Consider the following 16,346-nt stretch of genomic DNA (forward strand, 5'->3'; position numbering starts at 1 on the left):
GCTGCGCCGCTCCAGGCGCCAACTTGCCAGCCGGTTCGGTTTCAAGTGACCGCAAATTTTCAAGACTTTTACGACCTTTTCCCGCCGCGCGGTCGAAAACGGCTGCTGATCAGCGACAACGCCGTTGGGCGGTGCGAAGGTTCCGGACGACGACCGATGCAGACGAGGCATAGACAAGACGAACCATCTCACTCGTTCCTCTCATAGAGATCGTCTGTTGTCCCCGTACACCATCTCCAAGGTCGCTCCATTCCCATCCCCATTCACACCCTTCCAACCATGTCCAAGTGGCTCTCCAAGTCGGAGCTGGACAAGCTCGGCGCGGCGGCCGAGACCGCCGGTCAGGGCGAGGCCGAGGAAACGTTTGCGGTGAGCTTTGACGTTGCCTCGGCAAGCGCCAACTCGCTTGCCCGTGATCTTACCGACGCAGGATCGGTCCTCTCTGCGCTGACCAACGATTGGACCAAGCGCGTCCTTGCCCTCCAGTTTGTGGCTGCCGTCGCCCGTGCACCGGGCATCTTTGACGCACAACACCTCCACGCGCTCGAGGCCATCACCTCCGTCCGCAAGGCCGTGGCCGATCAATGCAAGGATCTCCGGTCCAAGGTGCCCAAGGAGGCCACGGCTGCCATTCTCGCCATGGTCCGCGGCATGATGGCTGCAGACTCGTTGACCATCTCCACCGCTATTGCCACCACCGACTTCTTTGTTCCCCATCTTGTCGCCATGCACACCGCCTCCAAGACTGCCCTCCGCCTCCCGGGCACCGAGACGCTTGCTGAGCTTGTTGCCACCGGCACCGTTGGCTCATCGCTCGCCCACATTGCAGAGAACGTGAGCCACAAGTCGACCAACGTCCGCCTCGCCTGCACCACCTCGATCGCCGGCATGGCCGCGGCAGCCAAGGCATCCACCGGCATTGCCGCCGACTCGCTCGCCTCGAGCCAAGCTGTTGTTGAGACTGCCATCAAGACTGCACTCGGCGATGCCGCACCCGACGTCCGCACCGCCGCAAAGGCCGCCGCCCTCGCATACATCGACGCCTTGCCGGCCGCCAAAGAATCGTTCATGGCGAGCCTCGACCCGACGTCGCGCAAGCGGCTCGAAAAGGCGCTTGGCGGCGGGAGCTCGCAACCGCCGTCGCGTCGCGGACATCGCGGGCCGCCACGCCAGCGCCCGCGCCCCGGTGCCGCCGCGCTCAAGCGCAAGCGCCCGCTGCGCCGCCCAGTCAAGTCCGCCGCTAAGGAGATCGAGATTGAGATCTTTGTTGCGCCGCCGCCGCCCAAGACTGCACCCGCGCCATCGGAGGCCTCAGTCGACTCGGTCGAGTCAGCAGTCGACGCGCCGGCACCCAAGAAGCGCAAGTCGCTCGGCGCCCCGCGCCGCCAGCTTGCGCCTGCCACCGGCTCGCCGACGCCGCAGCCTGCCACTGAGCCGCAGCCGATGGAACTCTCATCGCCGCAGGTGGCAGCCAAGGCGCGGCGCGCCCGCCGCTCCCTTGGTGCCCCGCGCCGAGTCTCTGGCGCCGCCGACATGGTCCTCGCCTCGCCGCCGCAAGCCTCGCCGGCCGCAGCCGGCGCTCCGAAGGAGACGTCGGCACGCCCACAGCGCGAGGCGTTCAAGCCGAGCCAAGGTCCATCGCGGCGTATGTCGCTGCTCACTGGTGGCGCCCGGCGCGCTCCGGTCCGCCGCAAGCCCAGCGGCGGCGAGGCTCCGCGCCGATCGCGGGCCTCGCTCTCGGGCGGCGGCATGTCGGCCGCCCGGCGGATCCGCCGCCGCCCGGCGCCGGCCACACCGGCTGCCGCTGCTGCCGCTGTCACTGCCCTCGCCGCCGTCTCCGAGGCTGCCAAGGAGAACGCAAGCCCGGAGCGGGTCCTTTCCTCGACCAATGTGCTCGTGGAGAGGTCATCTTCGGCGGTGAAGAAGCCGCTGGCGCCTGTGGAGCCGGCGCAAGCGCCCGCCCCGCAACCGGCTGCGCCCAAGACACCCAAGACGCCCAAGGCCAAGCGGCGGCCGTTTACCGTTCTCAACTCGCCGTCGCTCGACTCGCGGGCTTTCAATCTGCTTCGGACGCTGGCGTCGGCAACGCGCGACACCTGCGCGTCGGTCCTCGACAGCATTGCGGCAGCGGCGACGCCGGTCAAGTACGCGCCGGTCACGCCCGGGCCGGCAGCACACGCCCGGCCGCACGACTCATGAGACCAGCCGGCCTCCCCTCCATCCTAAATGTATCTTGCGCTCGACGAGGAGCCAAAGAAAGAAATCCACGCTTGAACAACTAGACATCGCCGCAGTCCGAGTCCTCGGCAGCGTCAAGGACACAGTCGAGAGACGCCTTGGCGAGCTCGTACAGCTCCCACCCGACGGCCATGCCGATGGCGACCCGGGCGGTGCCCCAGCCAACGCGGAAGCGGTCGAGCATGAAGCGGAGCGGGGTCGGCGACGCCGCCATCTCACGGGCGAGGGATGTGAGGACGGCGGCAATGGTGGGCGAGCGGCGGTCAAAGCGGGCGGCGTACTTCATGTTGCGTACAAAGTTGAGCGGCGCCGAGGCCAATGTCGCCGTCGCCGCCGCCACCATGGAACTCACAAACGAGGTCGCCGAGCCAGCGCCGAGTGGGCGGAGAAGATCGTCGACGGGCGCGGAAAGAACGAGTCGGAGCGAGGCAAAGATGCCGCCGAACATGATGTCGCGGAGGACGGTGGTGCCAAGGCCGCGGAAGAGCGGGCGGAGCGAGCCGCCGCGGGCACGGACCATCGCCCGCGCAGTGCGGAAAAAGTTGTCCGGATTCTCCTTGCCCCAGTTGTGGTATTTGACGACAGAGATCGAGTTGAGAATGGCGCCGTTGCCCGCGCCAGCCAGATTGGCGGCGGCAAATATCTCCAGCGGCATCGCCTGCGACGTCACCGTCCGCCGCACCTCGCGCGACTGGGTGGCCAGGTCCAGCTCTAGCCGCCGTGCCACCAGCTGTGCCAAGATCCAGTCGTTGAGAATGAACCACGACGAGCCCGAGAGCGTCCGCTGGACCACCGCAGAGGTAAAGCCCTGGAACGGCTGCAGCCAGTTGCCGCGATGGATAAACGGCGTCCGGTCCTTGACCGACAGGTACAGCGCACGGTCCCACGGATTGAACAGCCCTGCAACCGTCACGCCCGAGGCCAGGCCGGCCAGCAGCGGCACGGTCCACACCCTGTTCGCCGCCAGCCACCGCGCCGTGGGCTCCATCGACGCCGGAACCATCACAATCTCAGGCTCGGCCACTTGCCCAATCCACACCCTCCTCCTCCTTCCATCGGTGTGCCCCTCATCACCGGCCCATGACCGGGCTCCATTACGTGGGCTGCACGCCGGCAAAGCCCAATATCGTCCCGCGCAGCTGCTCTCATTCTCCATCTCGTTGCTGTCGCGATGAGTGCTGTCGCGCCGACGCAGGCGGCTACGCCGACTCAGGCCAACATGGCAACCTAACAATTGCAGGTCGTCTTGGCCTCCGCCACAACCACAACCATAGCCGCAACCAAAATCAAAGCCACCATCACAGCTACCATCATCACGACGTGGTGCGAGTTGATGACCGCGCGGCAGCAGAGAGTACGCGGTACGAAACATAGCTCACAGGCTCTCTCGCTCCCAACCCTCTGTCTCCAGCTCTGTTCCTGTCTCCAGCTCTGTCCCTGTCCCCAGCTCTGTCCGTCTTCCCTGTCCCCTGCCTCCGACTCGGCTCGGTCTCCCGACTCGGCTCGGTCTCCCGACTCGGCTCGGTCTCCCGACTCAGCTCCTTGCCTGCCTTGGAGTGGGAAGGGTGACGGAAGAGATACAGCAGCTGATTGCCTTGCTCTTGCTCTTGCTCTTCTTGCCTCGTCCTTGTACCTGTGGCTGTGCTCGTGCTCTTGGCTGCTGTCCTGTCCAGCCTCTCCTCCACTTTCTCCTCCAGTGCTCGCTTGGCCCACGTGGCGGTTCGCGTCACGCGAACCGGAGTTGAGTCCGTTGACGAGTCACAGAGGCCGGGCCAGCAGAGCCACAGGCCACATGACACAGGCCTCTCACTCTACCATCACCCTGGTCTTAACAACACCCATCAGTTTATCTCTCATCACCAGCATGATGGCACCCGCACCCGCATCAGCATCAGCATCAGCATCAGCATCAGCATCAGCATCAGCATCAGCATCAGCATCAGCCAACGTCAGCGCGGCGTCTCGAGCATGCCCGAGTACGCCTTACTGCCCGGGGCAGGGTCGTTAAACTTGAAGACTTCGGCCTGGACGCCGCCGAGCGGCGTGTCAGCCACCCCGTCGAGCGGGTTGGATGCCGACGAAGTGGCTGCCTCGGCGAGCGTTTGCATCGACGGCGAGAACGCCATGTTTGGATCCTTGGGCGTGAGGCCGGTCGACGGGAGCTTGCCGGCAAAAGGCATGGGCGGCGCGACGGCGATAGCGGGAACGTTGACCGAGAGGTTCTTGCGCCGCTTGGCTGCTGGCAGCTTCGAGCCACCCTCCAGCGGGCGAGTCGAGCCGACCGGATGCCCCAGGGCTGGCTGGGAAGGTGCCGAAGACACAATGCCCTGCTGAGTTCCGTCAAACGGCATGTGCCGTTGTATAATGCTTGTCAGGAACGTGACTTGGTTGTGAAGCATGTGCAGCGTTTGCGACATCGACCGCTGGTTACTGTGGATTCGGATGTGTGACTGCTCGATCCGATGCACCCGCTCCGGCAGCGGCTGGGTTGGGTCGATGAGGACCTGGTCGGTTCCCGGCGAGCCCGAGAACGGAGAGTAGTTGGCCGACGCCCCACCTGGCGACGAGCCTGGCGACGGCGAGGCCAAGGAGCTTGCCACTCCGCTGTTGCCTCCCTTGCCACCCTTGCCGCCCTTCCCACGCCCGGTCCTGGCCACCGACCGCGCCGCCACCGCCGTCTTGGCCACCGACGCCGGCGCTGAACCCGTTCTGGACGCCGATGTCGATGCTGACCGCGACCGCGTCGAGTTCCGCGACGTCTTTTGCAGCACCGGATTGGTGCTGATGCCTTTGGCAGCCAGCTCGGCCTGGGTCTTCTTCACCGACTTGCGCTCGATGCGAGCGAGCGACTCCTCGTCGTTCTCCCGAAAGAACTCATGGGCAAACTCCCAATGATTAGGATCGCCCAGTTTGCGGAAGCCATACATGTTGAGCTGTCTGATAAACGAGGAAAAGTTGTTGTGCTTAAAGTACTTTCCCAGCACTTCCTCCTGCAACGCATCCGTATCCTCCACCAAGAACGCCATGCCGTCCTTGCACCAATGGATGATCTGTCTCAACTACCTGTGTAAGTCCGTCTTCTGCACCCACTACACCTCCACACGTGTACATACCCTCTCCACACATCCATTGCACTCCAGTTCCCCCTTGCCCATCTCTGTCACCCATCCCTTTCCACAATGCGTGGGGCGAGGGGGGGGGGGGGGTTGAGGCAGGCGGACAGGACGAGTCAAAAATCGATCATTGGCACACCCGACAACCATATAGGCATGGCCAAGGGGGGGGAGGGCAGGGAGGGCAAGGTGTCTGGCCAGGTACAGTCACTGAGAGTGGCCATACTGAAGGGGGGGGGTTGGGGGAAGGGCAGATATATGGCTCACTTGTAGTGGGCTTGTCTTGACTGCGTACATGGTCCCACTCCTTCTCCTGCACCATAGCAAAGGTCTTGGTCAGGAAGCCCGCAATGCGTCCCGACATGCTCTGCTTCCTCACAGAGGGAGGAGTGGGAAGTGTGGAAGTGGCCGAGGGAGAAATGAGTCGGCATCACGCTTCCAGAGAGTAACCATAAATACATGCGAATGAACGGGGTTTTTCAATCCGTTACCGTATGGAATGGACAAATTTGTCCATCGGGCGCAAGCCGCGCTCCGGCGACGCTCCACAGACATCGCAACGTCCATCAATTGCGGTGTAAGAGTAGTAGTACAATGTGTTAATGGCTGCTGTGGCCACTAGTGGGCCACAACAGAAAACAGTCGGCGATGCAGAGATGGACGCTGCGCGCGGCGCAAAGGGGCCGCCTTTGCGGCCGCGATCGCTTACCATGAAGCCTCCGGGCAGGCGAGGCAGTCGCGTCGCAGAGCGGCTCGCTGGGGAATAGTGGTGATGACGAGCAGCTGCTGCAGAGGGTCGCTCCTGCTTGCGCGACAGTGCAGAGCTGACGGCATCGGCGCTGGCGGCGAGGGCGTCGATGATGTCGTAGATAAAAGCCACGCGAGTCGTGGCGGGGCGTGGGCTCGTGTCAGCGGAGAGCACGTAAGCAGCGTCCAGAATCCAGTACACGATGGCGTGCCACCACTTGCGCGGCCACGCCGACCGGCAAGCTCGTCCGTCACAAGAATATCCACAACATCCTCGCGCTCTCCCGTCCGGCCGATGTGTTCAACTCTGGCATGTTCTCCTTCCCGGTCGTCGGGGGTGCTCTGGATCGCTGGAGCTCGTGGAGGCTGGTCTGGTTCATCCGGCGAGGCCGATGCCACTCGCTCTGGCTGGTGCTTGGTCCGGGGACGACGGATCAGCGTCAAGTGGAGATGACTGGCCAGTACGTGTTGCTTCAGCTGGCTACGGTCCGGCCTTTCTGCGTCCGAGCTTGCGCGACTCGACCTGGTGGGCGCTCCCATGGACGAGTCACTGACGACTCAGTGTGCTCACCGGTGACACTCACTCGCAATCAAGACCAAGGCCAAGCCACAACCACAACCACACAACTCGTCTCCTCCTCCCTCTCCTTCCTTCCACCACAAGAGGGGCGGGAATGGAGCTTTCCAGGCTCGACACGCTGCTTGCTGAGCGGTCGCGCAAGCTGGCCGAGGCAGAGTCAGAGCTGAAGAGAAAGACGGCGCCCGAGGCTGCGCCGCCGCTACCGACGCTAGAGAGCATCCAGCCGCACTCTGCTCAGTCGCAGATCGAGCGCATCGAGGCGCGGGCAAAGGAGATGGACTCGATCGTCAACTCAGTGACTGCAGTGGTTGCCTCGTATGAGGCACTTGATCGCGACTTGCTTCCATCCACCACAGGCGACTTTGCGCAGGTTGGCGAGGCGGTGGCGTTTGCCACGCCGACCGATCTCGAGGGTCTTGTGGCCCACTCCAAGGCCCGCGTCAAGTCGCTCTTCATGGCCTACCACAAACTATCAGCCGAGCAAACCAACACACTGGCCTCGCTCTCCACCTGGTTCTCCATCCGCGGCAAGGACGACGTCGACGATTTGGCCGAGGCCGAGGCCCTGGTCGCCACCACGGGCGCCGAGTTGGACTCGCGCCCGACGAGCGGCGTCGATGTGCTCGACGAGTCGGCTTCGTCTCTGCTTGACGCCCGCGGCGCCAAGGACAAGCTCTCTGCCCTGCACTCGGACATTCTCGAGGTCTGTGTCGACATCCTCAAGGCCCGCCAGGCCGAGACCGCTGACATGGTCCCGCGCTCGGCGCTTGACGACACGCTCAACGCTCTTCGCATGGCCACCCGCTCTGCCAACAAGCTCAAGGCCGACTACGAGAGCGCGCAGGCCGAGCTAGCCGCCGCCCGTACCGACGCTGTCGTCTCGCGCGAGGCCGCCGAAGCCGCCAAGGCCTCGCTCGCACTGATGTCGCGCGATACCGACGTCGACCAGCTCCACTCGCGCCTCAAGGCTGCCCACCGCAAGATCGAGTCGCTCTCTGCCGAGAACGACCGCCTCTCATCGCAGCTCGAGGCGCTCGACGTCCTCCCGCAGGGCCCGGGCCTCCGCCGCGCCAACTCGTCCAAGTCCTCGCGCGCCTCGCTCCGGCCAGGCTCGGGCCGCGGCCGCCGGGGCAAGACCCGCGGGCTTGTCCGCTCGGGCTCGCGCTCGCTCCGCCGCTCACCCTCGTCCGATGATTCCGCCGATACCACCGCCGCTAGCAAAGACGTGGCCGCCATCAAGCAGCAGCTCAACTCGGTCGCCCGCGACGCACGCCACACTAAGCTCCAGCTCGAGGCCAAAGTTCGCACCCTCCGCGCAGACCTCTCCGCCAAGGAGAAGATGTCGTCGCGCGCCCGCTCTCAGCTCCAGACCGAGCTCGAGACCATGCGCGAGAAGATGATTGCCAAGCTCAAGTCCAAGCACGACAAAGAGGTCCAGAAGCTCACCATCGACGCCGACCGCAAGGTCCGCGCCGCCCTCAAAGAGTCACAGCTCGCTCTCGAGAAACAGGCCGCCTCGCTCCGCAAGGCTTTTACCACAAAGGACAACGCCAAACTGCTCGCCGCTCTCAAGTCCGACTTTGACACCCGGTTTAACGCCATGCGGCGCGGGCTCGAGAAGCAGCTCCGCGAGGAGCGCCTCGAACACCGCCAGATCGTCCGCACCCTCAAGTTTGACTTCCGCAAGCGCCTCGAGACCGTCGAGTTTGTCCATGAGGCTCAGTCCCGCGCCCTCAAGATCGACTACCGTGAAGAGTACGCCCGCCGCTTTGAGGCCCTCCATGCCAACATGGAGCGTCGTATCCACCACGAGACCGCCGCCGCGCTCGCCGCCATGGAAGACCAGGCCGCCTCTCACGCTCAGGAGCTCGACATTCTTCGCTTCCGGCTCGCCACCCTTGCTGCAGAAAAGGAAGAGAAGGACAAGGCCGCTGCAAGCTCGTCCGCAGACCTCGCCGAGGCGATCCAAGTCCTCCAGCGCTCGCCGTCGACTGTCGACGACGCCTCGTTCCGCGGCATCATCACCGATCTCCGCTCCCAGCTCAAGGCTGAGATCGACAAGCGCACCGTGCTCACCGCCAAGCACGCCCGCGAGCTTCGCGACCTTCGTCTCAAGTACGAGTCGGACGTCGCGTCCATGTCGCTCACCCGTGACGTCGAGCGCCGCGGTATCGACTATGGCCTTTCGTCCGAAGAAGCTCAGGTCTACTACGTCGACATGATCACCGCACGCCTCCGTGAGCTCGACGCCCTCGGCTGGTCGCTCGAGAAGGAGGTCCTCACCCGCGAGCTTGAGCGGGCGCGCAACCGCGTCGCCGCCGGCGAAATCGACCGCGATGCAACTGACCTTGCCCACCACGCCTCGGAGACCAAGCTGAACGAGCTCCGCAATGCGCAAGCCTCTGAACTCGACGCCCTCACCGCCCAGCTCGATGCCCTCACCGAGGACGACGAGGCAACACAGGTCGAAAACAAGCTCGCCATCTATGCCGAGCTTGAGCAGGTCAAGGCCCGCCATGCTCAGGAAATCGAAGCTCTGCAGGCACAGCTTGCCGCAAACTCAAACGCCGCGGACCCGTCGCCGGCAAACTCGGAGTCGGGCGACGATGCATCGGCCGAGCAGAGCGGCAACGCTGGTCCTGGTCAAGGACAGCCGGCCGTGCCGACCATCTTGCTCGACGACTCGACCGTGCTCGAGCCGAACGCGCTGGCGTCGATCCTCGGGCCTGGGCGCGAGCTCATCAACTACGACGATGTCCGTGCCAACGATGCTGACGACGCCGGCGTCACATCCGATGCACCCGCTACAAATCGCTCGAGTGAGGCTAGCGAGAGCCACGGTCTCCGCGCGCCTTCGGACCTGGATCTCCCCCTCGTTTCGCCAGCCATGACTCGCATTGTCTCGCAATCGGAGCTCAAGCCTTCCGGCGCTGGAATGGAGTCGCCCGCAGCAACTGCCCGGCGCGAGGCCATGCTCAAGGCCGAGGCCGAGCGGCGCGCCACTGTGATCAAGGACCAGGTTGAGGCGATGAAGCGCGAGCTCCAGCGGCACGCCTCGGTTCAGGAAGCGCAGGTTCACAACAAGATTGTGCTCCTCCGCGAGGACTATCGCGCGCGCTGCACCGCGCTCGGCAACGCCATCAAGGATGCCGACAAGTTCGATCCCAGTCGCGCCGAGGAGCTGCGCCGGCAGATGAAGGCCCTGACCTTGGCCCACAAGCGGAACATCAACATGCTCCGCGCCTCGGTCAACGAGCTCGACGCCATCCACGCAGCCCGACTCGCCGAGTATCACGACTCGCTCATGGCCAAGGAGAAGATCTACCAGACAAACCTTCGACTGCAGGAGCAGCTGCTCTCGTCGACCATGGAGGAGAAGGAGCACCTGCTCTCGGTCCTCGACGAGTTCCGCAATGCCAACGCGCTCGAAGTCCACCGAACTGCACTCGGCGCTGCACTCGAGGCGTCGCACGCCGCCGACATGTCGGCGGCCGCGCTCCTCGCCGACGACGGCCTCATGTCGACGGCCTCGGTTCAGGCTGTGCTCTCCGACCTGGACACCTCGGCCGCGACTTGTCTCGATCTCCGCGGCAAGGCGCTTCCGCTGTGGGCGCGCCTCCGCGCCCTGGTCGACTCTGTGGTCACCGCGTCGAGCGTCTCGCTCTCGGACACTGCCGCCGAGCTCGAGCGTGCCGAAGACGAGCGATCCGACGCAATGCGCAAGGCTGTCGAGCTCGACACCGAGTTGGCCACCGTTCGCCGCCGGGTGCACGCCCTCGAGGACGACATGGTCCACCAGCGCCAGCTGTGGAACAAGCAGCTCGAGTTGTGGCAGGCCTCGGTTCAGGAGAAGCAGAACTCTATGTCGCACACGTACCAGGCTCTAGAGCAGGCCAAGGACCTGGAGATATCGGCGCTCAAGACCGAGCTTGCCTACTATGTGGCTGAGCGCGCCGAGCTGGAGGCGGTCGCTCTTGAGGCTGGAGTCCGCTCCACCTCGCGCTCTCGCTCGGAGTCGCAGTCCCCAGCTGCTGCTCTCCCCGACGACCACGCTGTCGCAGACTCGACGACACGCTCGCCGACCGAGACAGGCCCGTCGCAGAGCGAACCCCCCATTGCGTTTTCGGACACTGCGCCGACGACGTCAGGTGAGAGCAAAGTTTCGCAGCCGCAGAATCTTGCTCCTCCGGCCCACTCGCTCGCCCACCATCGGACGCCCGAAGAGCGCGAGCGCGACTCACAGGCTCTCGCCGACATTGCGGCCCAAGTCGAAGCCGCCAAGGCGCAAGTCGACGCGGCGTCGTCCGAGCTGGAGGCGGCGACGGCGCTGCCGTCGTCGTTCACGCCGCAGCCAGTCAATGACGAGAGCAGCGAACCGGAGCCGAGCCGGTCGGTGCTACAAGCGCCCCTCCCGCTCCAGGCGCGTGTGCCACAAGTCGACGCGGGCGTACAGACCGATCCGATGGATCCGGCGCAGCTGGCGTCGGCCATGTCGCACGAGCTGGCAGCCGAGCTCGCAGAAATCGACGACGGGCTGGACGAGGTCAGGTCACAGAGCTCGTCGGCGGCGGGTGCCGCAACCCGCATCGGGCTTCTGGAAGACCAAGTGCGGTCGTTCTCACTGCGGCTGCGGTCAGTTATCGTGGAGAGCGACAAGGCGCGGAGCGTGCATGCGCGTGAGCTGCGCAATCTTCACAGTGAGCTGGAGAAGGAACGCAGCAAGTATCTAGTGCGGCTCCGCGAGGTGGAGGGCAAGCATGGAGACGAAGTGCGGCGGCTACGCAAGCGCGGTGACGAGCTGCGCAAGGCAGCCGACGAGGAGCTGAACCTTGTGCGGGTCGAGGCAAGCCACAAGCTCGAGGCCGCGCGCGATGTGTACGAGCGACGCATCAAGCAGCTGCTGGGAGTGATTGCCGCCAAGAGCAACGCAAATGAGCACACGCTCGACTCGGTCAAGCAGACGACGGCTACTGAGATCAGCGAGCTCCGGGCCGCGGTTGAGTCTGCACAAATGTCGACGGAGCAGCGACTGGTGTTTGAGCAGCGGCGGTTTGAGCAAGAGCTCCAGGCCCTGGGCTCGCAGTTCCGCGCCGAAGCGCTCAAGGTGCATGCAGCAGTGTGCCATGTGGCGTCAGATGTGGCAGACGGCCTGATGCGGATCGACGGTGCGAGCGGCCTCGCGCTGCACGAGACGGTGGCGGCAGCGAACGAGACGGCGCTGGCCAAGACCGAGGTTGACGACACGCCCGTGCTTCTCAGCGCCGATGTTGCGGTCCTCACGGCGCTCTGCGACGCGGTGCTGCGGGTGGTGTCCGAAAAGGCGCACAGCGCGCGAGTCGACATTGCGGCGCACAAGGCCAAGACTCCGTGGCAGAGCCAGCCAGCTCCGAGCGCGGCCGCGAGCTCGACCCACGAGGAAGAGCTCGAGGCGCGGGTGGCTGAGCTGGAGCTGGCGCTCAAGGCGCAGGCCGTGCAGCTGGCGCGGGCCAAGGCGCGCGCAAATGATGCGTCGGTCGAGGCGTCGGACGCCGAGCTGAGCAAGTATGAGGCGTCGACGCCGCGCGAGTCGCCGCACGAGCTTATCGGGCACCTGCGGATGGAAGTGCGGGCGACACGGACGGCGCTGGCGCGCAAGGCGGTGGCGGTCCGTGAGCGCGAGTCGGTCATTGACATGCAGGCGGACCATATTGACGCGCTGCAGACGACAATTGAGCGGCTGCGGTCGCGGCTGGCGTTCTTCCAGCGGCACCCAAACGAGTTTCTGCAGATTACGGCTGCGCCTGGTGGCGCGTCGCGCCCAAGCACTTCGGGCTCGGGCGGAAGCTCGAGAGGCTCCTTCGTCCGCCCACGGCCGCCGGCCTTTCCGCCACCGGGCGGCATCGCACGGCCAAACCCGCTGCGGCGGGTGGCATCGGCCGTCGTGATGTCGCGGAGGGTGGCGAGCGCAAGTCGCGAGATGGACGCCTCGGAAGCAGAGGCTGCTGGCCCAGTTGCGGTCGCGCTGCAGCTGCAGCGCGGCAGGATAGGCAGCGCGGCGCGAGCACCGCTGCCACCGGTGGGACAGACAGACGCAGTGGGGCGGCGGAGACTGTCGTCGCCGTTCCTCGCCGACGAACCAGCGGCGCTGCGGCGGCTCATGGCCGACGTGTCCAAGTCGAGTCTCGCCGAAGTGCCGTCCCCGGGCGGAGTGCCGGGCGGGTCGGGTGGTCCGGTCTCACCTGGGCGACGCGAGCGAGCGCCTGTGGACGTGGACGAGCTCAAGGCGGCGCTGCACTCGACGCAGGAGCAGCTGGCAGATGCGCTGGCAGCGCTTCACAGTCAACCAGCGCCGGGAGGCGGTATCGGGGGCGATCAGGCCAGTGAAACGGTGGCGTACTCCAAGGCGCTCATCGCAACGTCGAAGCGGCTTCGCGAAGAAAAGATTGCGGCGTCGCTGGAGGAGATGTCTGCCAAGTCTGCGGCGTCAGTGCTGGAGCAAAAGGTCCGGCAGCGGGCGGCGCAGCTGAGCGAGGCCAAGCTGAGTGCCGCCAACGACGCGGCGACGCTCGCACTCATCCGGATGCACAAGCGGGCGGTCGAGCAGGCGCGGCAGTTTGAAGTCAAGAAGGCGCAGATTCTCGCTGACCAACGACGCAATCTGGAAAAGGTGCTGGTAACGTTCGGCGAGTGGATCGCCACGTCGCCGTCTCGAACGGTCCCGGACACCGGGCTCTTCCTCGAGGGCCACAGCCTCGAGCCGAGGCGGATGCGGGCCGGAACACTGGCTGCTGCCGCCCCGGCCGCCACCGCCCCGGCCGCCCTTGCCGCAGCCGCAGCCGCAGCCGACCAATCTACCCAGCCGCATGCACCTCAAACCTGGCTCCCATGGTTTACCACCGATGCCGATGCTGATGCCGATGCCGACGCCATTGCCGTCGCCGCCATGTCATGACCATCAAGTGCTGAAAGAGTTGCAGATTAAAAGGAAACAGCAGATTGGGGAGAATAAGGTGAGGGGCGGGAGATTGAGTGAGGGGCGGGGAGGGGGGGGGGGGGTGGAGGGGCGACTCGGCCGGATGGTGGTGAGACGGCCAAGTGACGAGTGACGAGTGGCGAGCCGGGACGACTGGCAGGACGACACCCAACTTGGCTTGTGGGCAGAGCCATGTCAACGCAAGAGCTGTTCGGGGCCATCTCGTCAGACGACGAAGGTGGAGAGGTTGGAGAGACGACCACGAGTGCCACCACTGGTACCAATGCCACTGTCGATGACGATGAAGTCTCTGGTGGTGACAACCACAACGACGACGAGGACGACGACTTGGCCGACCACGACGACGACGACTTGGCCGACTACGAAGACGACGAAGACGAGGAGGAAGCCAGTCGGGTAAGTTTCCCCCTCCACGAGAAGGTGTAGTGAGAGAGAGTGTGTGTGTGTGTGTGTGTGCGAGAGAGAGAGAGAGAGAGTAAGGGAGGGTATCCCTTGCCCATACCCCCCCCCCCCCCCCCCCCCCCCCCCCCCGCCCCCCTTCGTCTCTGGGGTCATGGACTCTCCAAAAATTGGATCCTGGTCGGGGTGGGAGGCAGGGTGGGAGTGGGGTGAGGGGTGGGGTTGGGAAGGTGTAGGGGAGAATGAGGGTGGTATGGGGGTTGAGGAAGGTATGTGGTGGACTCATGTGGTGCTTGGTATGGATACGGCTACTTGGTCGCCCTGGCGGGGTGCTGGCGGGGTACTGGCGGGTGTGGCGGCGGTGGGCGGACGGGGCGGGGCGGCTGGACGGGCTGGTGGGTGGCGGTGGGCGAGGATAGAGTCGGAAGCGACGGAAGGGGCCGGGCGGACAGCGGCGGATGGATGCGATGTCCAACTTTATTGATGACATTGCCGTGGATGACGACGGCGATGACGAGGAGGACGACGAGGAGGACGACGGGTCTGACGCTGGAGACGTGCTCGACGACGAGACGCTGATTGAGGACGATGGCGCGCAGGCGCGGCGGCTTGATCTGGAGCGCGAGACGGCCGAGGCTGCTGCTATCCGGGAGAAGACGCAGCGTTTTGAGGAGATGGGCGCCGAGTACGAGAACGCTGGGCGGCCGGGGATTGTGATGGAGGACGTGAGCGAGCTGGACCGGCAGTCGCTGCTCCCGACGCATGCAGACCCGAAGCTGTGGATGGTCAAGTGCAAGACCGGGATGGAGCGAAAGCTTGTGCTTGCGCTGATGTACAAGTTTGCGGACAAGCAGAGCCGCGGAAAGCGGATGGGGATCACGTCTGTGATTTGCCGCGACAACCTGCGCGGGTACTTTTTCGTGGAGGCGCGGCGAGAGGACACGGTCAAGGCTGCGATTTCCGGGCTCCGCGGGGTGCGGCAGTCGTCTGTGACGATTCTTCCGCTGAAGGAGATGGTAGACACGCTCGAGGTGACGGCGCAGGACGTGACGCTGCGGAAGGATGCATGGGTGCGGATGAAGCGCGGACAGTACCGCGGCGACCTTGCACGCATTGTGCGGCTGGACGACTCGGGCTCGCGGGCGGTGGTCAAGCTCATTCCGCGGCTGGATCTGGACAAGCACTCGCGGGCGTCGCTGCCGCGGACCGACGACTCGTCGAAGAAGCGCAAGCGGCCGGCGCGGCCAGCGGCCAAGTTCTTCTCGCCGGAGGAGGTGCAGGACAAGGTCGGCCACTTGGCGATCAAGACGGTGGTGACGGTGAGTGGCGAGAAGGGGTACATGTTTGGCGGCAACGAGTTTGTGGACGGGTACCTGGTCAAGTCTGTGCCAATCAACTCGCTCAACTCGACGAACGTGGTGCCGACGCTGGAAGAGTTCCAGAAGTTCCAGAACATGGGGACGGGCAAGTCGACGGACGCGATTGCAGACGCGCTGGCGGCGACGCTTCCGGGCGGCGGGCAGATGATGGGCATGGAGGGCTTTGCCAGTGCGCAGCGGGTTGACTTTCAAAAGGGCGACATGGTGCAGGTGGTGGCCGGCGAGCTGACGTCGCTCAAGGGCTCTGTGCTTGCGGTGGACGGCGAGTCTGTCACCTTTGTGCCGAACCACATCGACTTTTCCGAGCCGCTCACCATCGCGCGGGCCAACTGCGCCAAGTACTTTAATGTGGGCGACCACGTGCGGGTGACGCGCGGGCTTCGCGAGGGCGAGACGGGCCACATTGTGGCGGTCGACTCGCAATACGCGCATGTGTTTTCTGACCTCAACCACTCGGAGTTCAAGGTCTTTGTCCGCGACGTGCGGCTGGCATCTGCGATGGTGACCACCATCGATACGCTCGGCGAGTATGAGGTCTACGACCTTGTTGAGCTCGACGCAACCTCTGTGGGCGTCGTCATCCAAATCGAGGGCTCGAGCCTGCGTGTGCTCAACCAAAACGGAGTGGTCTCGACGGTCCGCCCGACCGAGGTCGGCAAGAAGTGGACGCGGCGGTCGATCACGCTCGACTCGGCAGGCAACAACGTCGGCGTCCGCGACGTCATTCGGGTTCTCGACGGCCCACACAAGGGCAAGCAGGGGACGGTCAAGCACATTTTCCGTGCGCACATCTTTGCGCACTCGGCGTCGGTCATGGAGCACGGCGGAATGTTTGCGGTCCGTGGGCGGAACTGCGTGCTGCTCGGCGGGGCGATGGGCGCTGCCGCCGGTGCGGCGCCGCAGGAGACCGGGCGCTC

At 65.0% G+C, this 16,346-nt stretch overlaps 5 protein-coding genes across 5 annotated transcripts in view; 3 read left to right on the forward strand and 2 right to left on the reverse strand.

The window, feature by feature from the left end:
• The first annotated feature begins 191 nt into the window (after positions 1 to 191).
• Positions 192 to 2,241, forward strand: AMSG_02002 (uncharacterized protein). Its single transcript, XM_013905581.1, has one exon. The coding sequence runs from the start codon at positions 280 to 282 to the stop codon at positions 2,197 to 2,199; it is 1,920 nt and encodes a 639-aa protein (XP_013761035.1). The 5' UTR covers positions 192 to 279; the 3' UTR covers positions 2,200 to 2,241.
• Positions 2,146 to 3,979, reverse strand: AMSG_02003 (uncharacterized protein). Its single transcript, XM_013905582.1, has one exon. The coding sequence runs from the start codon at positions 3,608 to 3,610 to the stop codon at positions 2,279 to 2,281; it is 1,332 nt and encodes a 443-aa protein (XP_013761036.1). The 5' UTR covers positions 3,611 to 3,979; the 3' UTR covers positions 2,146 to 2,278.
• A 179-nt stretch (positions 3,980 to 4,158) lies between these two features.
• Positions 4,159 to 5,737, reverse strand: AMSG_02004 (heat shock transcription factor). The gene is made up of 2 exons (XM_013905583.1): positions 5,647 to 5,737; positions 4,159 to 5,288 (listed from the first exon to the last, which is right to left on the reverse strand). Exons 1-2 carry the CDS (start codon positions 5,713 to 5,715, stop codon positions 4,188 to 4,190), a joined length of 1,170 nt encoding a protein of 389 aa, XP_013761037.1. The 5' UTR covers positions 5,716 to 5,737; the 3' UTR covers positions 4,159 to 4,187.
• Positions 5,738 to 6,772: 1,035 nt separating this feature from the next.
• On the forward strand, positions 6,773 to 13,609 carry AMSG_02005 (uncharacterized protein; the record flags this gene model as incomplete). The annotated part of the gene is made up of 1 exon (XM_013905584.1): positions 6,773 to 13,609. The coding sequence occupies one exon, from the start codon at positions 6,773 to 6,775 to the stop codon at positions 13,607 to 13,609; it is 6,837 nt and encodes a 2,278-aa protein (XP_013761038.1).
• An 899-nt stretch (positions 13,610 to 14,508) lies between these two features.
• AMSG_02006 (transcription elongation factor SPT5) overlaps positions 14,509 to 16,346 on the forward strand; it is a gene marked incomplete at its 5' end in the record, with an annotated part of 2,969 nt that continues 1,131 nt past the window's right edge. Inside the window, one exon of the mRNA XM_013905585.1 lies at positions 14,509 to 16,318. Coding sequence (XP_013761039.1) covers positions 14,509 to 16,318 — 1,810 coding nt within the window. The remainder of the gene's footprint in view (positions 16,319 to 16,346) is intronic.

The sequence above is a fragment of the Thecamonas trahens genome, assembly GCF_000142905.1.
Source record: "Thecamonas trahens ATCC 50062 unplaced genomic scaffold supercont1.8, whole genome shotgun sequence".
NCBI classification, from domain to species: Eukaryota; order Apusomonadida; family Apusomonadidae; genus Thecamonas; species Thecamonas trahens.

Excerpts from the sequence above, each read along its gene's own strand:
- AMSG_02002 (XM_013905581.1), top strand. The coding sequence starts at position 280 with ATGTCCAAGTGGCTCTCCAAGTCGGAGCTGGACAAGCTCGGCGCGGCG.
- AMSG_02003 (XM_013905582.1), bottom strand. The coding sequence starts at position 3,610 with ATGTTTCGTACCGCGTACTCTCTGCTGCCGCGCGGTCATCAACTCGCA.
- AMSG_02004 (XM_013905583.1), bottom strand. The coding sequence starts at position 5,715 with ATGTCGGGACGCATTGCGGGCTTCCTGACCAAGACCTTTGCTATGGTG. Across the intron at positions 5,289-5,646 it reads AGGAGAAGGAGTGGGACCAT|ATCATCCATTGGTGCAAGGA; the intron begins GTACGCAGTCAA and ends TAGTTGAGACAG.